The sequence below is a fragment of the Chamaea fasciata genome, unplaced genomic scaffold (genome assembly GCF_029207755.1).
Source record: "Chamaea fasciata isolate MVZ Bird 193981 ecotype frontalis unplaced genomic scaffold, bChaFas1.0.hap1 SCAF_7, whole genome shotgun sequence".
Lineage (NCBI taxonomy): Eukaryota > Metazoa > Chordata > Aves > Passeriformes > Sylviidae > Chamaea > Chamaea fasciata.
The window spans coordinates 46,522,595-46,547,230 of record NW_027094092.1 but is presented as its reverse complement, the minus strand read 5'-3'; the positions used below and the strand labels follow the sequence as shown (position 1 = coordinate 46,547,230).

Here is a 24,636-nt window from a genome sequence, read left to right as displayed (position 1 = left end):
AAACAAATTAAATCTAAAGTATTGCAAATTTTACAATAGGAAAAATAAAATCAGTGAGGTCCTCTGCTACACAGCTTTTAAATGACACCAATACAGTGAAATCAGACTATGCATTATCTCTGCAGAAGCTCTCTAAATTCTGTGGAAACATTTGAAATACAACAAAACTGAGAAGCCAAAGTTCCCATGCTTCTGGTAATATTTAGGAGTGAGTTCACAGCACTATCAGAAGAAAAAAAGCTAAATCAGCAGACGTATTCTGATGTGACAGAAATCAGTCTGGCATGGGTACTTATTTCTAATTTAATTTTAGTATTTACAGAGATTATACATCTCCAAAACTCTCATTTGGGCCACACATGGTAGGAGGAAGCATTTGATTGTACAAGGATATTATACAATGGTCTATGGCATATTTTTTCAAAACCAGATACAAAGAAGTTTTCAAGAACAAAAAGTTTATTGCCTAAAGAGAGGAGCAGCATGTTGACAAAAGCGTTCTCATTAGAGGTAAATTAGTAAAGGTCAGTGTTGTTTTGGTGGGAAGGACAAGGCATTCCTTTAAAGATTCTTACTGCACACACATATTTTGTTGGAGAAGGCACTATTTTAATAGTTGCAAATATGTAATCCCTGCTTAAAGGCATGTACTGCTAAAGACAATATAAACAAATATTCTGTCCTGACTGCTGTTTTAGCTTAGGTGTAACAATCATAAAACCAACACTTTAATAAGCAATGTTACCATCCAACAACCATTTATGTTCTATGTTGCCTTCAACACAAAAAACCCAGAATAAAGTTACTATCAAAAACTCCACTTAGAGTGTGTGCAAATAGACTTATGTATAGGTAATACATCTGGGCTTCATTTTTTGCTTTTTTGTCCTTAAATAAATTTGAAATAAAATTCCTTTTTTTTTTTTTTTTTTTCTTTTTTAGGCTCTGAGAATCCTTCAGCAGAAACTTGTAATTTTTCCAATCACAACAAACAGCTGTAGCCTGAAAGCACCTGCTTCCTGCTCCCCTTCACTACCAATAAGAGCTCCTGCTTTGTGCTTCTCTTGCTTCTGAGAGTATCACACAAACTCGTACTTACCTGTTGTTGTGACTCCTGGAATGGTTTGTGCAGCTAAAAATAGTTCATCTATGGGATCCACAAGATGTTTAATGTTAACTTTCCTGGCATTGTAATAATTGCCATCAGCAGCCATCCCAGCACGCTCTATTGCTACCAGGTGATCAAATCTGGTTAGAGGTGAGTGATAAAACAGAGGGGAGAAGTCAAAGCTGTGATTTTCACATGAAAAATTCTTCTGTTGGTTGCTTGTGCCTGGTTCCACTTTTTGACCATTTGGGATTCAAGGTAAAACTTGGATACTGTTTTGTTATTTCCGAATGTAGCTGTCTATGGGTTTTTTTAATAGCTTTAGTGCAGCTTCCCCAAACCACATTTGCTACCAAGAAATGGAGAAGTTCCTGCAATCCTCCTAGCCAGCAATCCTTTGGATCAGCCATCTGACCTGGCTCTGTTTCACATTAAAGCAGACAGTATCTTGTAAAATGTTAGTCCCCGTAAGTGTATTCAAAGAAAACAGAAAAGTGGAAAATTAACGATCATCGAAATCCTTGTTAGTGCAAATACATTCTCTGCTTAAAGCACATTGCTTGGCAAATATTCATCTGTTTCTAGTTAGGCAATGTTTGGGTTTGGGTCTTTAGATTTGGGGGATTTATTTTGTAAGTCTATGGCTGTTTTGCTGCTTATGAAAGTAAACAGATGTACTGCAGCTGTCCTACATTTGAAGTAGAACTATAGAACTGAGTTCTGCCACTGTAGGTTAGAATTAAGTTATTTTGCTTCTGTTTCTCTGATTTTACTGTCAAGAGGTTACTAATTCTGCTGAATTACTTAATGTTCTTGTGGGTGGGTACCTACAGTGATTCCAGAGACCTTTAGCAGGTTAGTTGTCTACGTAAAAAAAATACTTACTTCAGCTTTTTGGGACTAAGGGACCAATTCAAATAGAATCTGCCTGTACTTTTATTAAGCATAGATAAAAGACATTTTTAAAACAACACACAAAAAAAATGAAGACAGTATCATGAATATTATTACAGTACACACTAACCTGTGGAAAGAATTGGGAATTCAATAAGTTAATGAAACAAGTACCAGGGTGAGAGACCTTTTTATTAAAGAATGCAAACTGAGGGCAACTACATTAAAATGCTTTACAAGGAAAGATCAATAAAAATGAGCAATGTGTGCCTACTTCAAGGAAATTTAAGTTGCATGCTAAGTAATGAAATGAGCATACAGCTACTTAGCAAATTCCCCAGTGCATTAACCCTAATCACACCATTACAAACACATGACATTTTATTAAGTCAGATCAGATTCCCTAGCTGCCAGACTAGAGTTTAAGCTCTTGAGAACACACACTTTCCCCAGCTCTTTTCTTAGCCCTTTCACTGACTTTGATATAACACTTTTTGATCTTCTCATTGATTTAAAAATTGTAAAATAATATATTGTGTGTGTGTATATATATATTTACAGAATAACAGCTGAAAATCTTCTGGAAATTTTTTGAAGGAAAAGAACTACTGATATATGAAGAATTCTTTCTTTTTTGCACTCCATAAGCGCATAATTGCAGAATAAAGTGAAATTATGTACTCTGTGTATGCTCCAATAACAGTGTTTGGCTTCCAAGTTTGTTCTGTTCATTCAAAGTCTTAAGGATTTACTTGCAGTCATTGTGCTTTCTTAGACCATAGTCCTTATTTTTATTATAATTTTTCACAGTAGAGGTGTGACCCATTCTCAAAAACTAAATACACATACCTAGGTCTTCCAGGATTCCCATTCTCACACAAAAACATTAAAGCTGAATCAGCACTTTCCCTCTGATAACTCAGTAGAGGGATGGGTTTCTTTAGGATTCCTACAGGAAAGCAAAACAAAATTCAGATACTACACATTTTTTTTTATTTTTTTAATGTATATTTGTGTAACTTAAAAAAAATAAGATAGCAAACTTGCTAGAACAGTAAGAATTCATGTCTTTACACAGTTCTTGATGAGCTCCCTATATCCTTACTTTAATTAAAACTTGTTTAGATGTAAATGTTGTTAAATGGGACCCTGAGGTAGAAAACAGGTCTACAAGAATAAGAACAGGCATCCAGAATTTATCACAAGCAACTCATCCAGAATCAGTACCCAGATATGTACACATTAACTTGATGGCAGCTAGGTTAACAAAATGTCATCATAGCAATGATGAGCAGAGCTTAGAGGATGAATTCTGATTCATTCTCTGGGGGGAGGGGGGATGTCCTGTACTTAGTGACAGATTAAAACTGAAGCAAACCTTGGCTCAAATTAGCAAGATAAAAACTGAAACCCCCATATCTCTTACCTAGCTGAACAGCTTCTTCAATAATCTTTCTATTCAGATCCATGGCTCTGTGATCTGTAACTATGGCAACCTCTTTCTCCAGGGCCTGCAGCATGGCTGCGATGGCGAGGGCTCCCGGGGGGCCGTCGTTCTCCTCGGGCGGCTGGTGGCTGAAGTGGGTGGGGAATCCCGTGGTGATCAGCACCGAGCCCGCGTGGGACATGGCCAGGCAGGCCCCCAGCAGCTCGCCCTGGCGCTGCAGGTGCCTTATGCCCCGCTCTCCTAGACGAGTGGTTTTAAAGAGAGCAGTACACTTCAATCTATCGTTCTCCCCTTGAAGTTTCCCTCTGGGTGAAAGTACATACTTTTGTGACATAAAATGGGTTAAAAAAAAAGACAGAGAAACACCTCTGGCTAAGGCAGGAGTTAGTGTAATTTCCTCAGGAAACCTAAGAAGATGTAAGATATGAGTAATGAAGCTAATGGGCTGAGCTTCCAGGTTAAGAATGTCAGCTTTTGAAAATTATTATACCTAGCATTTCTAGGTATAAGTGTAAATGGTTTTTTTCTGAGAGCTTATTGCATATTGTTTCATTTCCTTTGGCCCTCTGTTTTCCTTTGACAGTCCTGCTAGACCATGTTTAGCTACTGAATCTAGATTGCAACTCAAGCATCCCAGACCTTACAGAAGTTCTAATGCAGACTTCAGGTGTGTAAGCTGGTCCTTTGTCTCTATTTAACTCCATCCCCTTCGAGAAGAGCTAATTCCCAAATAAATTTCACTTAATGAAATGATCAACCTCAGAAGTGAGGTTTCAGAGACATTTTAAGTTACCTGGGGACTTAATAAACTCAATTAATACGGTGGTATCCAGGTGACTACTACAAGTTCTTGTAGCACTTCATGTAGCAGAGAACCATGTTATCAGACCTTGAGAAATAGGTGAATAATAACAGAAGTCTCTTCTCATGGGTCAGTCCCTAAATAGGCAACACTATTAACTTTGTATGGCTTTCATTGTTCAAACTCTTCCTATACCATGTTCCTTCCTTGTCACTTGGAAAAAAGTTCACAGCTCAGTTCTTTTATTTGCTAGCACTCAAGGAAACCATGAGTACCAGCATGATGGGCTTATAGAGATAAGTCTTCACTGCTGTTTTCCAATCTCCTCATATCTTCATCCTTCTCATTCACCTCACCCCCACATTCTCCTCTTTTTGTCCTCAATTTCCCCTTTGGCATTTCTCCCTCCGTTCCTCCTAAATAACACACAGGCAAACTTAAAGTTAACATAAGCAGAATACAAGTCTCCGAGAAATGTGGTATATTAACTGAGAAAAAGTACTGTACTCTCTTCTAGCAATAAAATGAGCTAACTTTTAAGTTAGGTCCTGTATTTCTGCAGACCATGGCATTGTGCCAACCCAGCTCCAGAGAGTGGGAAAGGAGCGGCCTTGTGAGTAAAAATACACAGACCCAAATGTATGCACACAGCCCAAACCCAGAGCCTGGGAGTCCTGGGTGTAAGCTGTTTTCCACTACTGCCTACAGAGGATTTCAGAAAATTTATGGCACACTGAGCTCAGACGTTACAGCAGCCAGAGGGGGGACTAACTTAGTGTGTATTTTAGGAATGGTTGCACTATTTAGTTTGCCTTTACTTCCCTCTTCCTTGCACACACAGGCAGCCCCACTGCTCGACCTTCTGTGGTGACCTGGTCACTTTGGTCCATCATACAACACCTCAGCGATGGATATGTGAGCAGAAATTAAAATAATTCGACCTGTCAGAGGGTGGTGTTTAGAAAACACATGCAATGACTAGAGTTTTCTGGTAGGACCACAGTAGTCATGTATATATGTAAAGAAATGTGCCATTTACTCCATAGTGAATACTCTATGTCAATGTATGAACACTCTAGTGAATGTAACTGTTACCAGCAAGCTGAGGTGCCCTGTACTTCACATACCAATTTCATTTTTACTCAGTAACAGTTCTTATTCCCTGTTGACTCTCCAGTCTGCTTCTGTGTACTTTGGGAGCATACAGTCATCAAGATCAGCTATTCCATTACCCACAATGAATGATTTTGGCCAGACTCTGTTATTAACTACAGTAACAGAAAACATAAGACCTGGTTACATAAACTCACTGTATTCCATAAAGAATACTTAAAATCACATTTATATTCTTACTGTGTTCTTGAATTTAAAATATCTAAAAAGTCAGGATAGGCGGTATTTACCCCATAATGAATCCATTAAAGGGAGATGGTTTTTTTTATACCTGGATCTATTCCAATTAGGGTCTCTAGAGTCTTTATCTTTTGGGCTGCTTCTGCCGACACAATACTGAAATGCAGAGGATCTTGAGAGATGCAATGGACCTGTGGGACTCCTCCTAGGGATCTGACATTGTCATTCTTTAGGTCGGTAATGAACATGCAGCCAGGGGAATGAGTAAAAGCTAATGGAGCCCCTAAAATGAACGGAAAAACTTCAGTTAAATGTTATTATTGCAATAACAAACTTCAGTTAAATGTTATTACTGTTATTATTACAAGTTATAGGGATAACATTTCAAAAAGCTACTTAATATAACAACAGAGTCCCTGCCTAATGACACTTATAAAAACAGGTGATATTTTAAGTTACATTGGAGCAATTAATACACTTTGAGAAAGAAACGTATACATGTACATCTGAAAATGTTTTCGCTTTTAAAAACTCATGTGGGTAGTTGAGATCAGTTTTTTCCACAATGTCCTCTTTGGTCTAAACTTGAGGCAAGCTAAGAATGGAACTCTGGTACCCTCCCAAAAGGTATGTTGTAATGGTGTATTGTCTTCCCAAGTCACGTTACCTGTGATGGAGCTCTGCTCTCCTGGAGAGGGCTGAACACCTGCCTACTCATGGGAAGCAGTGAATTAATTCCCTATTTTGTTCTGTTTGCATGCATGGCTTTTGCTTTCCTTTGAAACTGTCTTTATCTCAACTCATGAGAGTTTTTACCCTTCCAATTTTCTCCCCGATACTGCTGGCTGGGGTTAAACCACGACAATTTAAACTGGCAAGGAGTAACAACAAATGGGGACCAGTAAGAGTTAGCAAAGGAAATACGAGTAGCCTCTAAAACCCTGGAGAAAAATAAGCTTCTTTAGACCTGACAGCATAGTAGCTCCCTAAGCTGAAAACATTTCCTGTCTTTATACTGACTCCAGAAGTCCGAATCTATGTAATGCTCGGTTTGGCAAAATTGGTACGTTGTTAGGTAAATCATAACTGGTATACTTAAACAAGCAAGACTTTCTTTGTTAGGAGGGTGAAAATGGAAAAGATACTTCTTTACTAAGTACATACACGGTTGGTTTGAGCTACATCTGTTGGGACTCTATGACTAGCAATTTAAAGCACCAGGGGAACGTGGCTGCTGAGGTTTACTATATCTGACCAAACCCTGTGAGTAGACAGCTTTTTGTGACAAGCTAGCAGATTCGTCTAAAGTATGGTGGTATGGCAGATTTTAAACTTCCTAGCTCAAAAAGTAGCACAGCAAAATAAAAACTATCCAAATATTTCCTGGAATGCACTATTGTCAACTGGTTTTAATATAGAAAATGGAGAAATAAACAAAAGTGAAAGTCTGTTCCAGGCAAGGGCAGGATAGACAGCCACTTGTGCAACAGATTGGAGAGACATTGGCAATTTTTTTCTCTCTTTCCCCTACAACAAGAGGGAAAAGAGGAAGATGAATGATGAGGTTTGCTGAATAATACAGGAAAGAGTAGGATTTTCAGCATGCATTTAGGACTGGGGAAAAGAGATTGTATGTAAGAAAGAGAAAGAAGATTCTTCTTAGAGCTGAACATATTGGAGCAGGTGCTGAGAGAAGTTCAAGTAATCATCTATAAGAAACCACAAGGATCCTGCAAGGAGAAGACAAAGCAAATGACCTCCCAGGGCTCTCCAAAATATATTGTCTATGATTATTAAGCTTCCTTTTCAGTAAGAATGAAAAAACAGTATTTCATTCCACACTAGTGACTTAGAGAGGTACATGATACTGTTACTATGATTTTGTTGCATTTTCTTGCCCTTTGTGTTCATGCCTGCATAAATGACTGCACAGAGTGCAGAAACACCGTGCAGAAGAAAAAGTTTCATTATATGTCACATTTACTTAATTTTGGAGAAAACTAAAATCTCAACATTCTCCATGAGACAGTTAAGAACCCTTTTCCATGTCAATCAATTTGCTAGCTCTTGACAACATTTTGGAAAGCTTTCTGGCTTCTCTTCCCCCCCCCCCCCTTTTTTTTTTTCTGTTTTCTTTACTATTGCTCTCCTTCAATTTAATACAAAATAATATTTTAAAAGGAAGAAGCTTAAAAATGATTGCCTTTAAACTTCTTGTTTCTTATAATGCTTAAAAAGATGTTTTGATGTTACCAGAGCTGTAGATTTAAACGTTAAAAATACACAAAAGTGGTGAAATTTCAGTAAAAATTTTCTTTAAAGTAGACCTGTATTTCACAACAAAATCTCTCCTGCCAAAGGCTTTTTTGTTGTTTGGGGTGGTTTTCATCTTACCCTAAAATCAAGTCTGCTAATCAGCCAATTCAGTTTCCTTTTTAAAAAACTAAAACAGAGAGAGAGAAGAGAGATTGAGGGATAATTTAAAAAGAGTCTCTAAGCAGCACATACTGCAGTTGATAATTGCTTCTACTCCTGTTACTCCACAGGCCCAAAACACTGGAATATCACCGGGGTGAAGGTGAACTGGATCTCCATAGTCTGGTTTAGAAAGATCTTGTATTCCCAGCAGACCTGGAATGAATCAAAAATGAAATCAAGCGTGATTCTAATTAAGCAGTAATTCTAATACTAATACTCATACTTGCAAAGCTGGGAGGGTGGACCCCAAACATCACTCAATGACAGTGAGTTAAGAGTTCCTGAGTGTCAAGTCCCTCTAAAGTGGAACATTTAGTTTGCCTTTGAGTGCATATCCTCAGAGCCTGAGCTGACTTATTTCCCCTTTTTTGTACTTGCTAACACCAGTAATAATGTATTTACCTTATTCCTGCAACAAAATGCAAGTTAGACATCTATGCTGAGTTTCCAAGATAATATAAATCTTCTGGATCAACAGAAGAATTCTATTTGTAGCACTGGCAAACAGGAATAAATGATTGCAATGCAAAATGAGTTCTTTCTAGAACACATTTTCTACTGTGTTATCTTCCTACATTCTTTAGCTAGAGAAAATGATCAATCTCTCTTTTCCTCTCTGTCTTAGATAAATACATCTCACTCTTAGCTGCCTTTCACTAAATTGTCTTTTGCTTTATTCTGACACCTACTTGTAATAATCTGGGTCATTCTAAGCACTCGCTATCTTCCCTTGGTTTCAAATTCTTCAGATGCTTTAATATACCACTCTCTTTTCGGAAATTAATTTATATAATCTATATACATGATAATTTACTCTTTTGTAATGACTTATTACTAGTTTGTCAGGCTTAAGTACTCAGATACGTTACTCAAGAACATTACTGGAGTGTTGTGTTAACCAATGACATCTCCTTCCATGTCCTGCAATGTGATCCTTCTGTGTATGTAGCCTACGATTACCAAACTTCTGACAGCAGGGGGGAAATTATTGCAACTTATCTTCATAATACAGGTGTTTGTTTGATTTTGTTATTTTTTAAACAGCCTCCTGTCTTTTTCTTTTTTCGTTTTTTTTTTAAACTAGATTTTAAAAAAATCTTGTCATATTTCTATTCATTTTGTCTTAAGTGTTGTGCTCCTTGTACGCTATTTCAGTATTTTTAAAAATAATGCAGTATTTACTTTCACATTACCAAGACACAAAATGCATCCACACATACTTCTTCCCATGCTGTCAGTCACTGCTATCCTGTCACTGGAATCTCTGACAGCAAGAAATTATTCACATATAAATGAAACTGCACACATTTAAGAAAAATGTGATTACACTTTTTACTAAAACCACCCCTGCCAGATAACTTATTTACATCCGACAACTATCTTTTATCTATGAAATCTGTGTGTTCAGCTCACTCAAAACCTTTTTTTTTTTTTTCTTTTTTCTTTCTTCCTTTTTCCTTTTATATTCAGGCTTCTGTCCATTAGAAAGGATTCAAACAGATTTAGTGGTGCAGGTATTTCAGTCCTACCACTTCCCATGCTTTCCCCCTTCACTTTTATACTCAGGTGCATGCAGAATGAAAAGCACTGACCAGGGTCACCTATGTGAATTGGTGCTCCATGGGCTTCTTTTAATTCAGACGTTGCCAGCACAGCTGCCCCCAACTTGCTCTCAGGAATAGGTCTCATTGTGACTACTAAGTTGCAGTGAAACATAGAAATGCCGTAGCAAGGCACAGATGTCTGGCAGTTCAAAAGAATTCAGTGTTAGCAGGAATATTGAATAATACTTCTAAAATGTTAGAATAAATAGATCTAAATCTTTGTGCTGTACTGGAGTTTAGAAAGGCTGCATTCTAACATTAATTTGAAATCCTTTTGAAATAAATTCTTAGCATCCTGTATTTTTTCCCTTTAAGATTCCATCACTTAGCTCCATCATACAGATCACTAAAATTTTCAACTTACTGCATTCCTTGTTTTGGTGCACACAGCTAGATGAGCTCAGTGTACGTTGAATATTGTCAGAAAACAACAATGTGTTCCCTCTACAGGAGGTGAAAAAGCTAATAGAAAACTACGGCACAGCTACAAATCTACTTAAGACTGAATCTACCCTCTGCACTGGAATGCAGTGCCCTGTGACACGTCAGGGTCAGCAGCTGCTGATGGCAGTACAGAACCTGCATGACAGTTTCATACATACAAATCTTTCATGCCTCTACAAAGGCTCTATGGAATTCATCAGCCCCACCAACTGGGAGGCTGAGGCACCTTTTCTGTTCAGAAATAAAGCAGGTCAGCTTTTTAGGAAAAAATGTCAGATATCTGAGTTGCAGTTGAACATAAACAAGACATCCAGAGAGCTAGAGCTGTCTAGAAAACGTTCATTTAAAGCCTTTATAATGATAATAATAATCACACCTGTCACTGAAGAAACACACTGTGCAGTTCTTCACAGCATTAATGTGCTATGAACTATAAAATTTTTCTAATTCTGAAATGCTAGAAGCAGCTACATAGTTGTATTCTTTTTCTTTAAGCTCGATAGAAGGACTCACATATGAGATCTGTTTGCACCTCCTTTTTGACCAGGAGCATAGCATAGATTGTGTAACGATAACACTGAAAACAACAGTAACCTTTCTCCAGTAGCACAGCATCTGAACTAAATGAAAAAGGCATGCAGATGCATACTTCAATGTTCTCAGTATTAAGGGGTTTATTTATTGGAGCCAGAATTATTCTAAGACTTCTCTCACCATTAAAATGTACACCACAAACTTTTTGAGCACAGTCATAATTTTCAGGGCTATGGTAGGCACCTCAGGTCTTTGGGAACATATTCTGGCCCAGAGGCCTGGGTTTGTAGTAAATGTGCTGTTTAAAGGCTCTACTGTCACAGAAAAAAATCCAGAATTTGGCTGTCACACAGAAGAAACTGCTATTGTCATGGTTTATAAAATGAATATTCCAACTGCAAGCAGCAGCTGGTATGAAGAGCAGGACACATGTAAAGACATGGTCAGAACAGGGCATGGATCATTGGGTGAAACAGAAAGGGCAAACCAGAACAGAATCCAAATGAAATGGCTGCCACAGGAAACAGGGAAAGCTTTGTCATAAAAAAATGAATAAAAAAGGAGATTGGTTTTACACTGAACTGAGACTGGGAATATTTTACCCTCTATCTTCACGTGCTCAGCACTAGCACATGCCTTAAGTTACTGTGCAAGTAGAGAAAAAAGTTCTGATTTGAGCAATAGGTATATGCACCTAATGTAAACATGGGCAAAACTTACAGGCAAAACTACAACAAAGATAATGTGTGTGTGTACTTACCTTGTACATGCTTACATTACATTTTTGCTCAACGTTTCTGATAGGAATGCCAGCTTTTTGGACTGCTTTTTCAAAAGAGAAGCTGCAGCCTAAATAAAAAGTCACCATGTCCTTGAGTTGTTCAGAATACTCCTTAAGGCTTTTCAGTGATCCAGTACAAGCTCCATGCTCATATTTTCTGTACTGTAGGCAGTCAGTTCTAGTGAAATAAGAAGTTATCACAGCTATGTCACATTTTTTGAAAACAAGGTGAATTGGTTGAATTGACATAAACCCAGTGTGAAACCACAAGATACAGCCTGCTTTATCCATTTTGTTCTTTCTGACTAATAATGAAACAAACACAGGCAAAACCCCTAGAACATTTTACTCTGCACAAAACCAAGCTGGCAGACAGAATGTTAGTTTGAGATTTTTCAGGTTTTATAGGTAAAGGCACCTTATGCGTATCTTGTCTCAGGCTTTCAAAAATTAGAAAGCTGGTTTAAACCTTGTTTTTAGTGTTTACCACAGGCGTACATCTTTCAAATTTCAGAGACTCTACAAGTATGCAGACACCATGGCCATGTTTCTAGTAAATAAAACAAATATAAAACCCTATTACTGAATTCTGCAGGCTCAGACTGCAAACTATTTTAAAATTACACAAAAATTCACCTTTGGACAAGAGAAATACTTGTAATACTGACAATTATCCTAACATGTGGCTCAAGAACAAGACAGTCAGGCAGTTATACATGGTTTTCACTCAAAGGTATAACTCCAAGAAAAGAATGTTGTTCAAAATATTCAACAGTGTAACCAGGCTGTTTCCTCAAATCCTCCTAATCACCACCAGCATTCACTTCATAATATTGGCCAGCAGAGTTGGTCAGTAGTTACCTGATATCAGAATCACTACTCAGGGAAGGACATTTCCAGTCACCTGGTTGACTTCTGTACAGCAGTGGCAGGGGTCCATCGTTTGCATGGCAGAACTTCTCAAAGTCATCAGCCAGGGACTTGTGCAAAATCACAACATTGGCCTGTTTATAGCCTTAAAATGTGGAAGGTAGGAATAGCTCGTTATTAATTCAGCTTTTTGTTTGTGAAACAAGAACTTTTCTGCATGAATTTCTTTAGGTGGTTTATAAAAATTACCTGAAGGAAATTTTTGATTCAGAACTCTGTAATTAGATCAAACTTCTTGAAATGTTTTAAAGATCATAGCTAGGCCTACTCTATATGTGAAGTAATTTTCAGCTAAGAGAGTTGGCAGACATGGGTAGTAGCAGAATATGAAGACACCTTTTCTATTAATTTATATATAAACATAATTTCTTGTCTAACTGGGGACATTAGTCTTGTGTAGGAAAATGCTTTATCTGCAAATGTTAACTCAGAGCTAAAGAAAGGCTACCACATACCACAATTTCACAATTATTTTTCACCACACCAAGATATAAATCAATCCAAGAGTAAACTCCTGGTATCTTGATGTTTGTAGCACATTCTTTAAAATTTCTTGGCTAGGGAATTTTAATGTGGGCTGCAATTAAACAGATATGATTACAGCTCAGGAATAAACTCTTGACTGTCCACTGAATCTCAGTAATTTCTAATTAAAATTCTAACTTAATTTCTAACTAAAAAACCCCTAAAATAAACAGAACTGCTACACTTTCTTCACTTGGAAACAGCATTGATTTAAAAGGTTGTTGACTACTACTATGAAAAAGCTTCTAAAAACATTAACATTTTTGCAATGAATACCACTGAAGAAAGGTCCCATTCATTTATTTAGCAAAAATTTATTTTCTTAACAGTAGTAGTTAATACCAATGCCATTTAAACTTTCCTGCATGGAAATATCAACTGGTCAAATAATGGGGGGAAATTTGGAGTACAACTGGTCTGGGGTGTATAAACCCAGCAATTAACAATCCCTAAATTCTGTACTGATACTCTTTTGAAGAGTTATTACTGTCTGATATCAGGCAGGTGAGTAGGAGGCTGCACAGAAGCACTCACTTTCTTACATACTGCAGTAGTCTGTCATCAAAGAAGCAATAATTTAGTTGAAATCAATGAGCTGCCTTCAAAGGCTGTAGAAAATGAGCCAAATCTTACTCTTGACCAAAGCTAACAAAGAAATCCAAAGAGAATTCTATTCCTGATGGAAAAATGCAAAGCAAAGGCTGAGGTAAGCTTATATTTGCATACTGAATTTGTCCACAAACTGCTCTCTTGGGAGTAGTCAGTACAAAAATTCATTTTATTACTAGCAAAAGCTGCTAAATACAGAAAGAGATTCTTGCTAAATACAGAAAAATATTTTTGCTAAATAAACATTCTGCATTTACCACTGAATAAAACACTAAATTTGGTTACCCCTCAATTTCATTCCCTGCCATCCATGAGAAATCCACAGGCACTTTCTGCTCTTCTGGTTATATTAATGAGTTCTTAAAATTACGGGTTTAGTCAGGGCATTCAACTCATGGCACTGAATTTCACACACTAGTTACAGACAACAGGCTGAATCTTCAGGCAAATACTTGATAAACTTGGGAAGCTTCATTATAACACTTTGAGAACTTTATTGCTCCTCCTGATAGCTATCCTTACTTTTTGTATACATGAAACCCATATCTCCTGATGGATTCACTTGCATTTTGGAGCCATCATTATGAATGTATTCACAAGCAATGATAGTGAGGTTGGATGTGCTGAGCAAGCCAGGCATTAATTCAACACACTCATGTCCCAGTTCAGAGAAGTTTAGAAAGAGTTTTTAATTTCTATGGCGAATGACAATGAGGACAGTAAGAAAGAATTGGATAACAACAACATAGGACAATTTGTTACAATGGTTCTTTTTGTATAATGAAATTGTTTGTTCATGAACTTGCTTTGTATGTCAACAATACTTCTAAAAATGTTAGAACTAATACATTTAAAACTGCTGCAGCAATAAATTAACTTTAAAAATCAGCTGGGCAAACTGCAAACTATTGACATTATAAAATGTCTTCCATTAGTATTTTTCAACTTAGGAACTGATAGAAAAGAAAACCACAATTTCAAGACTCACTACAGTTCTATAAAATGATCTTTAAAGTTTTTTTTATAGTAGTGCTACTATTGTACACACAGCTTTGTTGATTAGCTATTTGCGATGGTATTTTTGTTTACGTTATTTTGTTTCTGTAAAAGTCCAGCTAGGAGAGGCAAGACCGAAATCAATCTTCCAGAACGCATTCAGTTATCTGAGTATAAGACTATTTTTTCCCTCTCCCTTATAATTCCCAGTCTTTCTGACCCAGTAATCTTCACCTTCTGCAACAAAAGAAGCAGAAAACCACACTTGTAACTATATGTCTCTAATTGTTCCCCAAATCATATCTGATGTGCTAAGTAAAGCAAGGTCTCTTTGAAGAACATAGTAGGTCATCTTACAAATGTGATAATATCATGCAAAACCCCCCAGATTTGGTTAAAGATTTTTCAAATATTTTCTGCATCCATCATTTCTCAACAAAAATTGGAAGCTGAGGGATGCACTGCAAACACTGAAAGCAAAGTCCACGTGCATTACTCAGGTAGGATGGTGTATTTTCTCTGATATATCTTTATGATTTAAAAAATAGAGTCAGATGCTTACAATGTGATTTCAAAAACACCCAAGAACATAACATTTTCTTCTGTTTTAGTTTGGTGCTTTTGATATTTCTTCAATCCTTTACAAACAAAAACCCACATAGTTATGAATCTAAACTGGAATCACTTTGCACAGAGAGCTGTTACGTTTACTCACCTTCCGCCATTCCTGAAGTGTTACTAATACTGAGTCTGTTGCATCGAATTATTCTTCTTAGCACATGGGGAAGGAGAGATTTCAAGCCTCCTGTCAAAAGCATCTCTTCATCCTTAACAGAAAGATAATTATAAATTTAAACACAAAGTGCTTTTTTTTTTTCACTTTTTCATTTAAAATTCTGATTTTCTGGAGAACTTAGCTTACATTTCCTCCTCATGTTCCACCAAAGTTATTATCACTGGGAAATTCTAAGTTGTAACTCAAAAGGGAGATCAAATTCAAAGACTTATTTCACAGATATTCTATGACTATATGCAAACTGAACCTTTCAACAAATTAGCTGGAGACATGCACTTTAACATTTGGGATAAAACACAAAATTTTTCTGCCCTATAATGTAAGAAACATTTCTTTTCTCCCTGATAAATATTAATTTTCTAGAGTATTCAGTTTTCTAAAAGTCATCGTAACTTCAAAATTGCAAAAGCACAAAGTATTATAAATTATACAAGGGTATAATTTGTAATATATACTTCTCTGGTCAAAATACTTTCAGACAATTAGCAAGGCAACATTGCGGTAAAGAGAGAACTATATTCAGAAAATGTCACTGTAATACATTTCACATGTATTATGGTTTTCAAATATTAATTATGCAGAAGTGAATACTCCTGTGGCTATTCTTCCACTGGAAAAGCACACACAGAGATGTTAAAGTCCCTTGTCACACAGTCTGGAGCAGGTACAGAAATAGGTTTCCTAATTACAATCAATATCTGCCTCTTTTTACTTCTTTTGAAGATTTAAAATGTAATTTTTCTGTAATCCAGACAAAATTCACACAAAGCTTTTCTCTCAACCTGAGCTACTAATAACTGAAAAGGGTTTATTACATCACTATTAGGAAAAAGAGTTAGGTCTGGCTAAAATAATAACTTGGCTGCATATGATTTTAACCTTGGTCACTTTTAGGTAAAGAAACTGAACTATCCTCCAATCAATCAAATTACCAACCTCCAAGTTTTTCTTTAATTCAGAACAAGCCATTCTTGATGTCATTCAAAAGAAGTAATAAATATAAAAGAAGCTGTGCTGCTCTTTTTAAAAGATGCTACCGAATTAATATATAATGAGATATTAAACCCTTCTAGCAAAAGTTAACTTTTCTGTTAAAGGTCCACAGTTTTGTTCTGTGACTATGATAGTACAAAGTTTCTCTCTCACAATTGGAGAGTGAAGTGGAATAGTATGAAAATTTATATGTCTGAACAATCATTCTGTAATTAATTTGAAGAGTAGTGGTATGTTTTGACTGAAATGATACTTTCATCCTAGTCTGTCCAAAATATTTCCCAGAGTTTGCAGAGCTCTGAAAGGTTAAATTGGGTGCACTGAAATTTAGAGTAAACTTTGCATTTATTTTTACTTCTGAAATCTTTATATAACACTGTCAGCCAAAAGAAAATAGTCTTTTTTCTGAACTGCAACTTACTGCTTTCTAGCTCTTCTTTACTGCTTTTACATTATCACTCTGCATGCTGTACAAAAATAGTCTTCATTATGAAATCATGAACAATTCCAAACACACACTTTAAAGATAACAAGATGTTGGATATAGAGATGTTGCTGAGTACTAATTCAGGCCTATACGTATCAATTTAAGATACACTATTCTTACTGTAAAGAGAATTTCTAACACCACTCTGGAATGATTAATTCAAGAGATTTCAAACTAAATACAGTGATTCTAATAAAACATTCCAGATGTGTTCATTAGTTTCTTTCAGATAATTTTCCTTTGTGTCCGAGGATCTTTAAAACCATCTAAATTGTCTGTAGGATTGACGGCCTGCTACTGATGAACTACTAGTTTACTCAGACTTAAAAGACAGTCTGAAGTTCAGAAAACTAGTCTGGAACAAAAGCTGTCTTTAGCTAGGTATTTTGTCATAAATGCCCTGTTCTGATGTTGAGAAAGCCTGATTGTCCTCTCATAAAGTGTGTGCCCAGCAGCAGAAATGAAAGCACCTATGAGATTTTATCAGCAAACATGTAGGCTCCTAAAAGTTTTTGGTTCATATGACAGCAAGTGACTAACAAGCTACAGGACTATCAATATCAGTAATGCTGAAATGTCAGCTGTACATACCATAAGGAAGCACTTGGGCCTGTTGCTCCTACTTGTGAATAAATGTATACTATTGATGATGACTGGTTAGAAAGTGAATTATTTAAATATTAACTTCATATAAGCACAGTGCAACAAGACTTAACCTTGCTGTGGTGATTTTATATAATAGGAAAAATTCAATTTGATCAACATTCTGAGTTTTAACTTTAGATCACCATATTTGCTGTGCATTTTCTGTATAGGTTGTGCTGTTATTTTGTTTATTAATTACTAAATTTGGATAGACAAAACCGGTGATATGCTCACAGTAAAATCCAGCTTTTGCTATATGACTTGCCCACAAATAGTTGGAAGTGCAGTATGCTATTTCTCTAAGCTAGGAGGCGTAGTCAGGTTTAGACTGCCCAACCATCTCCAGAACTTCCTGAAAAATCCTTGGAGCTTTCATGAACATGGCATGTTTGGAATGACTGGGGAAAAGCATGAAGGCAATTAGGATCTTTAAGTATCTTTTCCATTTTTTTCTGCCTAATGAAGTGTACAGACTGACCTCATAGGGGCCCCAAGCAGCACTCCAAGCAGTTTGAGACAGTGGTTAATCAGTTAGCAGGATCTGTGCCTTGGCAGAAGTTTCTTAATTCCTTTACTTTGCTCTGAGGTAGCTCCAGATAATGATAGTATCAGTATGCTGGATCATGACACAAGTAAAGACAACATGCAGGTTGTTAAAAAGGCCTCAAAAGAAGAGGCTGATAGAGCTCATAAAATGGCTGTTGTGCCTGAGGGAATCCTGTGTGGTGTCCTCTCAAACACCTCCTAAGATCAGGCTTTCCAGTGTGTTGTCTTTCATGGAATGAACATCTAAAGCAGACCAGATAGAATCCTGTGCAAAGACCATTTGAAAATCAGGTCATTGACTGGCTGCATAATGGCAAATTTCATAACCCAGTCTGAAAAAAGACCTTGTAAGTCATGTTGGTCACATCAGACTCCCTGACTTTCAACACCAACAACAAATATAGTAGTTTCATAGCACTGAAGCATGAAGTTCCTTCTTGTTGAACATTTTCCTGAACATCTGCTTCCACATTAGAAGCATAATAAACACTTTTCTTTTTAGAGTTTTCATGAAGGTTCAATGTATTTCATCTATCTTGAGTTTTACATATTGAACTTAAATGGATAAGTATTAAAATACATTGCTGTCTGAGACATTAAGATGACACTTACCTACTATTGATTTGCGAGTACTACCATATCCTGACCTCCACTTCCAGAGCTTGACAAGGATGACAAAACTTCAAAGCTGGAAAGAGATGAAAATGATGCAGGGAGCTGTGTGATCAGGCAGTGATGAGAGTTTAGCTTATGCCAGATCAGGATTTAGAATAATGAATCAATTTGTCAGAAACAATATTGTATTGAAATGACATTATATTATGAAGATACATATAAATATGCAAGAAAAAGCTCTCTTTGTATCAAAATGGCAGTCAGGAAGTACAGTTTGGTAAAAGTACAATACCATTTTGATTAAAGTTCTAAACAGATCTTGGGTCTGGCTTTAATAAGTAACATAAAATTGTTAGTTGACATCTTCATTCAGTAAATACTTGTGCAGTACCACTTCAGTGGAATTAAGCAGATATACACTATGTGATTAATTTGGCCCAGATGATTTTCAAAATATCTCATTACCAAGACAATAACAATTTTCAAGAAAGCCAGATTTGGAGGGTGAATACTTTTTTATTAGAAACTGTGATCCCCAGTTGCCACTTGAAGCTCTAAGTCATTAAGCCTTTCTACATGTTGTTCTCAGAGCACTAGTTGAATACAGGTGACTGAGTGGAATGCTGTGCTGATCTTTGCTTCAGGTGATTGCAACAGGACTGGTTCTAAGCCTCATATTTGTAACTGATTGTAAAGAGTATGTTCTACCTCCCCCAAACTCCACAACTCCTGCAAGGAAAAAAGTATGTTGAGAGGAAGACATGAAGCAAGAAAAACATAGTTCCAGACAAGATTTAAGAAAGAGATTGCCCTGCATTTCAGATGACTTCCATGATGGACAGAGTAGCCTCTTTGTATCTTCCAGGCTATTCCTTATTTTCTTCCTCTTTGTCTACAGTGTGCCTTTATCTCTGCATCTTTTCCTCCCTGAGCTCAGACCCCTATCTCCGTAATTCCAAACTGGGCAGACCTTTGTAGCACTTGCTTCTTTGGTTTGTCTGACTGCATCCTCTGGCAATATGGGAGTTTGGATGCCTTCTCTCCTCTCACTAGCTCTTTTTAATTTAAATACTTGATGTATGTCTCAGTTGTACCTCAACCTCTCAATTTTTAATCTTAAACAAGCTTTTTCTGTTCCCAGTGTGAGACAAAATAGTCTAACATCAGAAATCATAATGCACAATAAATTCACAAATGTTTTCTGAGACTTGCAAGATTTAGACTCCTCTGACCCCACCTATACTCATAGGTGAATATATATCTATATCTATATCTATATATTCCTTTTAATATTAGGCAGGCTTGGCTTAAGCATAGTTTTTCTAATTATTTCCTTCTTAATTTCTGACAGTGGAACCACCAACCAGCCTTACAAAGTTATGTATCTTACAAACTACAGTTTATGAAGTGCTTTTACAATCTACAGAATATAAGCTTGTTATGGAAAAAGAAGGAAGAGCAGTAAGTGAAACATTTTATATTACCTTAAAGCTTTCAAAATGAAAAAGTATATCTGTAAATTTCATGGATATTTAAATATGAACATAGATTCTATACAGGCCCACACTGTAAATTATTCATTACCCAAGGAAATGGAAAAATGTCATTTAAGTGTCAGAGAGATTATACTTTGAGATGCAGTGGGTGGGTCCATACTGCTGTGCTAAATCACACCAGATAAAAACAAATCAAGAAATTATGTAATAACACAAAGGATTAAAACATTCTTCAGAAGTGTCAGTGTGACTACTTTGCCTTCACGCATATCAAGTGAATTAATGAAATAGAAGTAAAAAAATAGCATTTTTATGGTTTCAAAAATGGAACACATAAGAATACACAGCCTGTAAAAAGTATCGGGGGTAAGGCTAATAAACAGGTTTGAACACTGCAAAGTAGTTAACACCAATTTCTGGTGTTAGGAATTACAGGTCTGTTTCTCCAGTGGCACTGGCAGACTAATAAGAATTTGGTTTAATGCAGCGTAATCTAGAGACTTGCTTGCAAGGAGCCCAAAGACTCTTATGAAATACAACCTTGCATTGCTTATATCACTTTTGTCCTATTTTCAGTTTAAAGTTTGATAATAAGAATGGGTGGTGGCATGTATGGGATCATGGGCCATTAAAGTGCAAGGGTCACTACTTAAAACTTCTGGGCAGGGTTTTTTAGATACTGTCACGCAGATACCTTGCCCAAAGCTACTGCTGCATGAACAGGAACAGCAGGGTAACATGAAACATGAGCCAGCTCATGGGCTGCCTTTACCAATACATAATGAAAAGTAATCTAAACTAATTATAATCTATGGAACTCTTTGTGTACTATGCCTTGCCCTAGTATGAATATGGTTACAGAGGCTTGTTAACGTAAACACACTTTAAATGACCTGCTGTTTAATCATCAAGCTGATTTGAAATTCTGCCAGCAGACTTCTGTGAAAAGAACAAGCTTCTCTGAAAATATAGTCCATTTGATTTTCCAGCAGGGTCTTCTGTTACACTTGTGATCTTTTATTTGAAGACTCAATTAATGATCCTTTTTCTTCCCAGCTGCTATGAATCATTTCAAAGCATAGAAGATCTTTGTGTATCATTCTCAAAGGGGAGTGTGTTGTGTATTTTCAGGCAGTAGTTCATCCAGCAAATTATTATTTAACTTTGCATCTGAAATATAGGGTATTTGCCTTTGAAGCTTATGCACCTTTAGGTGAGGACTGCAAATAGAAATTCAAATTAACTTCCTATAGTGTTCTGTCTGCTGCTTAAAGCAGCCAGCCTACACTTGAGATCATGCAGATTATGTCAGGATGAGAAATTGATGATAGAATCAATGTGTCTTCGATGCAATCTTGTTTATTTGTAAAAAAGGTACACAACATCTAGTTTCTTTCAGCATATTAAGAGCAAATAACAGAAAGCAATTACCGGTTTCAAAGCAGCCATTTCAGGCAGCACTGTATGCTCCTGAGACCACTGCATTGGTATTACTTTACGCTCAGCTTCTGCTCTGGGACAAAATAAATTGTTTCTCAGGTGGAGAAACATGGGCAGAGACTAGAGAACAGTTCACATCGGGCCCTGCCCTTGCACAGGCACAACCTATGCAAGATCCCAGTCATCTGGGCTTCTTTATCCTGCAAAGGATGAGCGCTCGTGACTTCACACACCCTTCCAACCCCTTGGGTCATATCCTAATATCTGCATTCCTGCCTCATCACCTTACAAATACAAATGACCAACAAGTTTCAGAACAGCCACTTCATTTACATGCACCTTTGGTAAGACACAGTATACATCTAAGAAGAGACTAAGAAATTCATCAAGATTTAAAACTGCTACATTCATGCCTTGCACTTTGCTAACAGGAATACTCACCAATAGCAAGAAGAGACTGCAGATGATCCACCAATGGTTGTTTTTATATAAGATGATAAGAGGGCATGAGGATGGTATTTAAATATTGTTTCCCGATCTATGCTGAGCTAAAGATCTTTAGAATTGCTCCACAATTCTTTGTGCTGGGTCCAGATACCAGTTCTCTAGTATCTCTCTTGGCCTCTTCTGGCACCAAGACAGCCCAAGAATGCAGGGGGATCTTGCTGCAGGCCACCAGTGCCAGCCTCTCCCATACCCCTGTGGCAGCACTGGTCAGCTAACACTGCACACAGCAGCCAAGGTGATGGGCATTGGCTGGACAAAAACTCCTAAAGTGAGGGAAATTTTTCCTTCCAGTCTTATTCAGAAGGAAAGAAAGTGGAAGTCCATAGGACAAAGTGCAGTGACTTGTACTTTGTTGGCAAGGTAGCAGCCACAGGTGCTTGTTTTGATAAGAACATATGTCACCACCTAGGTTACACCCAATAATGTCATGCATGGTCACAGGGCTGATGGGGTGCTCATTCCTACCAAGGAATTCCATCTGAAGGTAAGTAGGTAAGTGATGTTCTGCTACCTACACATCATGAAAATAGAACCATGCTCCCAAAAAAAAGTGTCATGCTCCTGCTGTCAGGTCTTTCAGGCTACCTCCAGGATTATGCCACTCCTTTTGTGTTCACATATCTGCCAGCAGGTGCTGTCACTGCACCCCCCACTGCTCACCAAGCAATTCTCCTCAGCAGTGGTCACTAAAGAAATTATTCCAGCCCATGTGTTTACACAAAGTGTCCTTGAGATGTGGGTGTCTCAGTAGGCTGTGTGTGGGGAACTTCCATTGAATTGTACCTCTCCAAACTACCAAGAACAAACATCTCTGCCTCCACACACACCTGTGAAGAGATATTAACTTTCATGGTACCACTGCTTCCTTCAACTCCAAGAACCAGAAGTAATGAGAACAGCTCAAAAGGACAGAGCATCATTTCCCTGATGAACCTCCAGGCTTAAGTAGTGCTGTATGGATAATCAGATGAATCTGTGGCAGGATCTCCAAGAAAACCTCACTGCAACTTTCAGGAGTAAGTATAGGTAAATTGCTGTTAGCAACTGTACTGTGTGATAGAAAACGGTCTGCAATTGGACTATTATTTTGTCTTGGACCTGCCCTCATAATAAATGTTAATTTGCAACATTGGACAACTTTGTTCTGCAGCATCCATTCTAACTTGAAAGGTTCCAAGTTTTGGAAGCAAATTATGGCAGCATTACTATGTTTTCATTGACCTGGAAACTGCTCTCAATGGTCTGTTTGGTGCAGCCAGGCACCTGCAGAAACGTTTGTCCTCTATCTGCAAGAGCTCAGGGCGTGTTTCACCAACACTAAGTAGAGCAGGACAATGACAAGGAATAGCAATGACCAGTGCTATCAGTAATTAGACATGTAGTTTAAGGCTGAAAATACCACAGTCCTTTTGGAGAAGAGACTGCTGCTTTGTCCCTAGTGAAGATGCCCAAGCTCTGAAAACCACAGATGTTACATACTTATTTGATAGACTGCATCATAGACCCCATAAATAATCAACAATAATCGTCATCATTCCTGAACTTGTGAACAAGAACTTGTAGAATGACTGGGTTATAATCCTGAACAGTCAAAGCCCCTTTTGGTGGGCCCAAATGAAGAACTCTACATCACTGCTAACTCTTCTTCCCCACCTATACAGAGAAAGTATGAAACTCTACAGCATGTGAGCCCTTGAGGACTTCAGCTGCACAGTAATGTGAGTGGAGACCTGGATGATGTGGCAGTTCAACCAAGCTACACTGACCTGATTGTCCAGTCATCCACAGGAATCAGGAATTAACTAATTTTATAGGCAACTGGCAATCATGCTGACCATGGGAAGAGACCTTCTGCAAGCGGTGTGTTGGTGCTGCAGAGTGCCAACAGTTGCCCTCACCATTTCTGAACTCAAAACAGTCATTCAAGACCAGTATATGATGCAATTTGCACTGGACAACTGCCCTCATCCAGCACAGCAACTCTTGGCAAAGCAGAGAATGTTACACCATAGCCAGAGGTTGCCATAGTGCATGTAAGAAAGGTGGGCTTGAACTGAAGCATTGTGCCCTGAAAAGAAAATTCTCAATTACCTTACTTTTAAGGGCCTGAAAGGGTACAGGCTCTTATCAAACTGTCCTGGGCAGCCTGATCCCACAGCATGTGGGTGCTTATGATGCAGTCACTCTGTCAGGGCACCCTCGGGGCATTACCACTGGTGGCAGCAGCACCGTGGCTGTGCAGCAGTTGCAAGGGAGCAGCTCAGAAGCTCTGCTTCCTGCTGGTCCCAGCCCAGTCCACACACATGAGGAACTTCACATCTAAGTTCCTGGTGACAGATTAGATCAGGTTGTTAGTTGACTAAACACTCTCATTTTGTAAATGTTCAGTGCTTTACACAATTACAGCAGGCAGACTGAACATCTCAAACCACTGTGTTCATGAGCAGTATCAGCAAAGGGCTCAAGACGTAGAAAAAATGCAGTTGCCTTTCTAGCTCATAGAGTTAATCCTGAACTTGTACTGCTTTTCCCTATGTTCCATGAATAGAGTAAGATCTGTATACATATCTCAAACCTTTTATCGCCATTGAAACTTTTTTTAAAAA

General features: G+C 37.6%; 1 protein-coding gene across 4 annotated transcripts in view; it reads right to left on the bottom strand.

Moving 5' to 3' along the window:
* The window catches only part of DGLUCY (D-glutamate cyclase), a 47,381-nt gene that overhangs the window by 9,735 nt on the left and 13,010 nt on the right, over positions 1-24,636 (bottom strand). For 3 of the 4 annotated variants that reach the window (XM_066188661.1, XM_066188659.1, XM_066188660.1), the window contains exons 2-11: positions 18,585-18,660; positions 15,221-15,332; positions 12,307-12,460; positions 11,425-11,623; positions 9,675-9,825; positions 8,113-8,235; positions 5,696-5,887; positions 3,429-3,689; positions 2,852-2,951; positions 1,100-1,248 (exon numbers count right to left, since the gene is read on the bottom strand). In XM_066188661.1, coding sequence (XP_066044758.1) covers positions 1,100-1,248; positions 2,852-2,951; positions 3,429-3,689; positions 5,696-5,887; positions 8,113-8,235; positions 9,675-9,825; positions 11,425-11,623; positions 12,307-12,460; positions 15,221-15,323 — 1,432 coding nt within the window. In that variant the 5' untranslated portion in view covers positions 15,324-15,332; positions 18,585-18,660. Of the gene's footprint in view, positions 1-1,099; positions 1,249-2,851; positions 2,952-3,428; positions 3,690-5,695; positions 5,888-8,112; positions 8,236-9,674; positions 9,826-11,424; positions 11,624-12,306; positions 12,461-15,220; positions 15,333-16,237; positions 16,283-18,584; positions 18,661-24,636 lie in introns of those variants that run through there. The other variant, XM_066188658.1, reaches the window with a different exon arrangement.